This window comes from Corylus avellana, chromosome ca11, assembly GCF_901000735.1.
Source record: "Corylus avellana chromosome ca11, CavTom2PMs-1.0".
Classification (NCBI taxonomy): domain Eukaryota; kingdom Viridiplantae; phylum Streptophyta; class Magnoliopsida; order Fagales; family Betulaceae; genus Corylus; species Corylus avellana.
In genome coordinates this window covers 374,482-382,068 of record NC_081551.1, presented here as the reverse complement: position 1 = coordinate 382,068, position 7,587 = coordinate 374,482, and the positions used below count along the sequence as shown (strand labels likewise).

The following is a 7,587-nucleotide window of genomic DNA, read 5'->3' as shown; positions in this document are numbered from 1 at the left end:
ATCAATGTAGTTCTAGCTGCTTGGGATAAGAGTTTAGCCCTCCAACCTGATTGAGATCCTACTTAAAATCTTGTTCTTGATATATGCAAAGGTTCTCTTCTTATTTCTATGGATAAATAAAGGGAGACCAAGGTATTTAGCTTTGAGTGAAATTTGTTGGAGATTTAGGATGGATTTTATATGGGAAATTGAGTTAGGTTTCGTGTTTGGGCTGAAAAAGATGGAAGACTTACTGAAATTTACTTGCTGTCCAGACCAAGAAGCAAATTTATTAATGCAGCCAAGTATAAAAGAGGCTTCCAAAGAGTTTGCCTTAGCAAACACCATCATAAGTTGGTATATGTATACAAACATATACTAACTTAGCATTAACTAATATATTAAGTTATTAATGGAATGATAATTAAAATAAATTACCTTTCAAAAGAAACGCAGGGCTCAAGAATGATAATTAAAATAATAATGTTTGTTTTTAAGTTAGTTAGTTCAAATTTTATCACTTCAATCAACATGAAAAATGTTTGGAAGTTTGGATCACTATATCCTTACAAATTAATGTGTCAGTCTACATTTTATAGAAATGGGTGACATGTAATAGTCCATATTTCAGTGATAAGCATCACGTAAATTGTTGCGTCAGTTTGTAAACGTGGAAAGTGTCATGCAAAATGCCACGTGCCGTTCATAGTTAAATAAGTTAATAGTGGACATAGTAAGTGTTATCTCAATTTATAAGATACTCGTAGTAAGTGTAGCATATCTCAGTCAATTATTAACAGTAACTCCTCTCTTCATGTAGTTAATGTTGGTGTTAATAAAGCCTCTTTAGTTTTGTGACACGTAGATAAAGTATGTGTCTCTTTAATTTTGTAACCGTTTTGTAACACGTTTCTTTTGTTTTGTAACGTATGTTTGTAACATTTAAATGTAAGAAGACAAATAATGTAATGTGAGGAGGAGTTTGAAAGTTTGTTCAATTATTGTGTGATCTATAAATTGAGATAATGAGAGTGGCTTGGTCTCACTCGAGCCAAAACCTTTCATCCTACTTCAACACAAAACCATGGCATCTTCAAGAATTCTCCTCTGCATGTTTTTGGTGTTGATCATTGCTAATCTGCAGACTGAAGCAACCAGTCAAATTCCTTCTGGGATTGATCTCACTAGCATCCCCACAACTTTTTCAAGGGGTAATTAAGCTTATGATCACTTTTAATTTGTTCCATGTTTTTCTTCAAGCATGGATTTATTTGGTTTTATTTTTTGGGCAGATTGTTCTGGTGAGAAGTGCGCAAGCCAAAAATGTTGCGTGTGCACAACAATACAACCAGTACATTGTATGTTCTGCTGTGCGGAGTCCACTACCTCCCAGCATCCTTAAATGCTTGAATGAAATGATATCTATGTGAAGATTTTATGTGCAACCTGTTCTTGCTTAATGCTCTTTGGTTGTAAACTTAAATCGAAGAAAAAATATGATCGATCCGTCTTAGAAAAAGCGACTGGACCTTTTTGTGATTTGGGTAAATTTGCCAACATTTTTATTTATGTTTTATGGACGAAACATTCTTCCTATATATAACCTCTAAATAGCCATGAAATTGATGTATATTATATATAGGCTACCCAAAACAAAGATGAAATTGATTAAATAGGCTACCCATAATAATATTTCCTTAAACATTCATGTTACAAAACTCATACTTAAGTCACCTAAAGAAGAGAACAAGAGATTCTCAAGCATCCTTAATGCTTGAATGAAATGATATCTGTGTGTAAGATTTTATGATCTTGCTTGGTACTCTTTGGCTTTAAAATTATACAGAATAAATAATATCAGCCTCCGTTCAATAATCCACTTGTTTACACTCGATTCGAATTCGATTTTTAACTGTAGAAGTCCACTAGTAACTCTATAAACCCATTCGATTATTAAGTAATATATACTCGATTTGCTCGACAAAATTTGATTAAGGCTTACTAACTCAACTCGTATAAAGCTCGATCCAATTTTCTCCGGTCTTCGACAAGGCTCCCTGAAAACTAACTTGCGTATTATATATATATAAATAATAGGAACATATAATAACCAAAATTAACTAATATAAATGAGTTATGCGACAGTTGGTTAATATACTTTCTTATATATATATATAGAGAGAGAGAGAGAGAGAGAGAGAGAGAGAGGTTGTTGTAGGGAAAGTATTGCTGAGAACTGAACATGAACCGTTGACGAAGAACGAACACTGACAACAAAAGTCTACACTAAAAAAAAATACCACAAATGAGTAGTGAGATGGTAACCCAAAATAAATAATAAAAAAAAAAGGCAAAAATACCATTAAAAAAAAAAAAAAAACCCAAAATACAACAGCAAAAACTAAGAAGGGTGGTGGAGCCACGAATCCAAAAGGCCACACGCGAGGGAGAGGAATCCATCGGCAAGTGAGCTCCACGCGTAAGCGCAAGGAGGCTAGACAATGACTCGGAGTAGAATGTTAAGAAGTAGGTAATTAATTATACTAGCGAAGTAAAAATATAACACATAATATAAATTTATTTAAATATGGCGGTTGGGGATAGTTCAGCCATCCCATTTGGCCACCACCTCCTTATGGTTTTTTCACAGTTTTTTTTTTTTTTTTTTTTTCAGAATTATAGAATTATTTTTAATTTTTATTAAGGGTATTTTGGTTATTAAAAAAAATTGATAATTTTTTGTAGTTTAAAAGAGATGTTTGTCCTAATTTAATATTTGGGAGGAAATTATCTAGTCATAGTTCATGGATGTGTGACTTTTTCCTAAAAAACCACCAAAAAAAAAAAAAGAAGAAGACGAGAAAATGGCTTCGAGCCTTCGAACAGACAACCGAATTCAATTAGTAGAGTGATAGCAAGTCATTTTCGGATGTCGATTTGAGCCAAACAAATTGGAGCTCAGAAGAAAAAAGAAAAAGAATTTATTTCTCATGTTAAAATATGAATGAAATGATGAAATTCAACAAGTGATTTATTGGAGAGTGTTGAAATATATATAAAATATAAAATACTAAAATATAATTGAAAGAACAGAGAGCGAAAGCGGAGAGAGACGTATGGGCTACATCTTGTATATTCACCATTTCAATCAATATTACATAACTCTCTATTTATAGAGAGACAATGAATAGTGACCAAGAAACTCAAATTAAACCCTAAAATATATAAGCAAAGAAATAAATCCTACATTACAAATTAAATAACGGAAATATAAAATATTCTAACAAAGGAAATAATATATTCTAACAAAAGAAATAATATATTCTAACATCCTCCCTCAAACTCAAGGTGTAAGCTTGAGTTTGGAAAAGAGAATAAATTGAAGGCATCTAAAGTCGATGGTTGGATCAAGACAATGCCGGCGAGAAAGGCTGAAAGTGACGGCCGGAGAAATACCAGAGAATAGAGACAAGCTGCTAAAAGAATCCGGTTAAGGGCCAAGCCGCAACTGACAATGACGGTCGAAGAACGAAAACTAGTCATTAAATCCCTTGAAGGGCCAAACCACATTGTGCCAGGGTTCGCCAATAACAAAGACGAGAAAGGCTTAAAGTGACGGCCGGAGAAATATCGGAGAACGTAGACAAGCCACTAAAAGAATCCGGTGAAGGGCCAAGCCGCAACTGACAATGAGGCAGAAGAACAAAAACTAGCCGTTAAAATTCCCGTGAAGGGCCAAAACCGCATTGTGCCAAGATTCGCCAATGAATAAAGCCGTGGATCACAACAGAATTAAGAGATCATCAGAAGAGAATGCTAGAAAACACCATAGAAACATCATAAGACTTTAATTGAAAGCCACAGAAACAGAAACGTGGCTCTGATACCATGTTGAAATATATATAGCTCTGATACCATGTTGAAATATATATAAAATATAAAATACTAAAATATAAGAGAAAGAACAGAGAGTGAAAGCGGAGAGAGACGTATGGGCTACATCTTGTATATTCACCATTTCAATCAATATTACATAACTCTCTATTTATAGAGAGACAATGAATAGTGACCAAAAAACCCAAATTAAACCCTAAAATATATAAGCAAAGAAATAAACCCTACATTACAAATTAAATAACGAAAATATAAAATATTCTAACAAAGGAAATAATATATTCTAACAAAACAAATAATATATTCTAACAGAGAGCTTGCAACAAACGAAAGTCAAAGAGAAAGACAGTGATGGATGTTTTTGCCATTTTCAACTCCAAATTTTCCAACTTGCTGACTTACGGCAATGCTCTCCGTCGTCTCCGACAATTCTTCTCAGCCGCCACCGCCGACTGCACCAACAATAGCCGCAGAGCAGCATGAAGAAGAAGAAGAAGCAGAAAAGGGTGGAAGAGGGACGTGGAAGCACGCTGCTTTCCATGTCGCCACTACGATTGCCACTCCGGCTGCTTACGCTCCCTTGCCCTTCGCTCTCGCTTCTCTTGGTTGGCCCCTCGGTCAGTTCTCTTGCTTTCTCTGTTTTTTTTTTTTTTTTTGTTACTTCTGTTTGGTTGCTCAGAAAACTTATTAGGAAAAGAAAAGGGTTTACTCAATAGCTGAATTTATGGATTGAGATCTAAACAATTATCTGCCCGAATTGCGGGACTCCATATGGGACTTAACTGATCAGGTCGGTGGCTGACTAGGCCATAATTTATTTGAAGGCAGGATGGTCTCATATAAGCCATATTTCGCCCAAATTGCTAGCAATTCTATTGAAGCATGCATGATATATATATATATATATCAGGAAACCCATTTGACCGAGTCTTATTATTTTAATTCAGTACAATAAAATTTTTGAACTTTTTTAAAGTGGGTTTATTGTAGAAAGGTGATTAAATAACATAGATTATGCATTCATGCTAATGTTTAATTCTTTTAAATTCTCTTTTTCTTGTGTTTTATACTTGGTTAATGCTAATTTTTGTTTTGTTTTTTTTTCCCCTAATTCTGTACAATCTCTTATTGTGGATATGTTGTTGCTAATCCATTTTTCTCTCCCCTTTTCAGGTGTAAGCAGTTTAGTGGGTGCAACATTGGCAACTTGGTATTCTAGTCTTCTGATCGCATCGTTATGGAGATGGAATGGAAAGAAGCACATTACATATAGAAAACTTGCAGAGAGCATCTTTGGTTGGTTTTATCTCCTGACTTTCAGTTTATAATGATAACAACAACATTGACAGCAAGAACAAGAATAAGAAATATAGCTCCTATGGTCATTTGTTTTAAGTTATGGCAAGTATTTCCCTGAGTTACATATATTGCACTTGTTTTTCTTTCTACAAGTTGCACTGATCATATACAGTTAAAAAGATCTTGATTTTCACAATTTGAACCTTTTTCAGTGCTTTTGCTTGTATTGCTCGTTCACCATCTATTTTCTGCTTATTTGACTATAATATTTCTTTTCACACTTCTTGAAGGATTCTGGGGTTATTGCTCTATTGCATTTTTTCAGCAAGTGGCTTCTGTGGGCAATAACATTGCCATTCAAATTGCTGCTGGGAGCAGCCTTAAGGTTAGGCAATCTCAAAATGTGAACACCAGTAAATATTTTTGTTTCTTTCTCTTTCTGATTGGTTTGTTTCCTTCTGGGTGGGGGTTCTGCTCCATCTCTATGCAGGCAGTTTACAAATACTTTCACAAGGATGGTGACTTAACCTTGCAGCATTTCATTATTTTCTTTGGTGCCTATGAACTTGTTCTCTCCCAGCTTCCTGATATTCACTCATTGAGATGGGTAAACGCATTGTGCACTTTCAGCACTATTGGGTTTGCTGCTACAACCATTGGTGTGACGATTTATGATGGTAGGCTTGTGATACTTTTATTTGCTCTCTTCATAGCTTTATGCTCAGTCTCTCCCATCAAAATCAATCTCTTCAGAGCTTCATCTCCATTTTTTTTTCCATGTCATTGTAGGTAAAAAGATTGACAGAAATGCAGTGAGTTATAGTCTGCAAGGAAGCTCCTCTGCAAGGACCTTTAAAGCCTTTAATGCTCTCGGGATAATTGCCTTTTCATTTGGAGATGCAATGCTTCCAGAAATACAGGTAATATAATAGCTTTGCTTGGTCAATATGGTTCTACAACACCACAAATTGAGTTTCATAGTTTTTCTTTTGCTGATTTTTCAAATCTGCAGAAAGTCAGGTATTTTGTTTTGGTCTTTTGTCTACCTGTACTGAAATTTATAGTTTCTTAACAATCAATATGGTGACTTAAACTATCATTTGCTTTCCAGAACACAGTAAGAGAACCTGCAAGGAAGAATTTGTATAAGGGTGTATCAGCAGCATACACTGTCATTGTCTTGAGTTACTGGCAATTGGCCTTTTGTGGATACTGGGCTTTTGGATCAGAAGTCCAGCCATACATATTATCTTCTCTAACTGTTCCTGAATGGACAATTGTTATGGCAAATCTCTTTGCTGTGATACAAATATCAGGATGCTATCAGGTACTTTTTGGACATTTATTACATAAACCTTTACATTTTACATAACATGCTTTGCCATTACAAGTTTACGTGTTAGAATATCAATTAAACGATTACCATTTCCAATCAACTTAAGCTTTTGAGACAAAGAGTGATTTAGTATGGTATAAGAATAAAAGCATTGAGTTTGAACTCTGGCTCTATCATTTACCTCCCATTTCAATTAAATATTCCGTATGAGCATTCAAATACATAAAATCTAACTTCCTTTGTTATTTTTCTACCACTACCATTTTCCATATTTGTATGAATTATGATTATTTTTTCTCTTATTTATAAATTGAATGCCTCTTCTTTTAGATATATTGCAGGCCAACATATGCCTGGTTTGAGGAAAGAATGCTGTCCAGTAAAGCTAAAAGCCATTTCCCTCTGAGAAATCACCTCGTCCGTCTTATTTTTACTTCCATTTACATGGTCCTTATTACTGTTATTGCGGCGGCCATGCCTTTTTTTGGAGATTTTGTGTCCATCTGTGGGGCAATTGGGTTCACTCCACTGGACTTTGTCTTCCCTGCTGTAGCATATTTGAAAGCAGGAAGAATGCCCAAGAACACCACACTTCGTCTTTCAATCCAGCTCCTTAATTTTGCAATAGCTTCCTGGTTCTCAGTTGTTGCAGTGTTGGGTTGCATTGGTGCAGTCAGGTTCATTGTAGAAGATATCAAGACTTACAAGTTCTTTCATGATATGTGACTTATGTACCTCTACACTACACCATTGTTATCTCTATTTCTTTTATGTTTAGAGCATACTTGGAAGGGTTATTATGTATAGCTTCCAAATGAAGGGCAGAGGAATTTACAACAGGAAAATACAATATTACAACTTTTACTCACTTGCCCGTCCATATCAACATGTGGACTGTTGATATACACATCAAATAGAACTCACTCTTGAAAATAGGCTTACAAGAAAAGTGTACTCAAAAGCTTATATATGTATAGTTAAGATTGTACTTAAGTCATTTGGGACACTTAGAATCGTAACATATCACCACGCTTAGCAATCGACGTTTATAGCAGCCGACTCTATTTTTTATCTTTTGA

General features: G+C 34.8%; 1 protein-coding gene across 1 annotated transcript; it reads left to right on the top strand.

The window, feature by feature from the left end:
• Nucleotides 1–4,219: 4,219 nt before the first annotated feature.
• Nucleotides 4,220–7,305, top strand: LOC132166290 (GABA transporter 1-like). The gene is made up of 7 exons (XM_059577086.1): nt 4,220–4,490; nt 5,047–5,169; nt 5,463–5,557; nt 5,663–5,849; nt 5,962–6,092; nt 6,284–6,499; nt 6,839–7,305. Exons 1-7 carry the CDS (start codon nt 4,280–4,282, stop codon nt 7,232–7,234), a joined length of 1,359 nt encoding a protein of 452 aa, XP_059433069.1. The 5' UTR covers nt 4,220–4,279; the 3' UTR covers nt 7,235–7,305.
• Nucleotides 7,306–7,587: the final 282 nt, after the last annotated feature.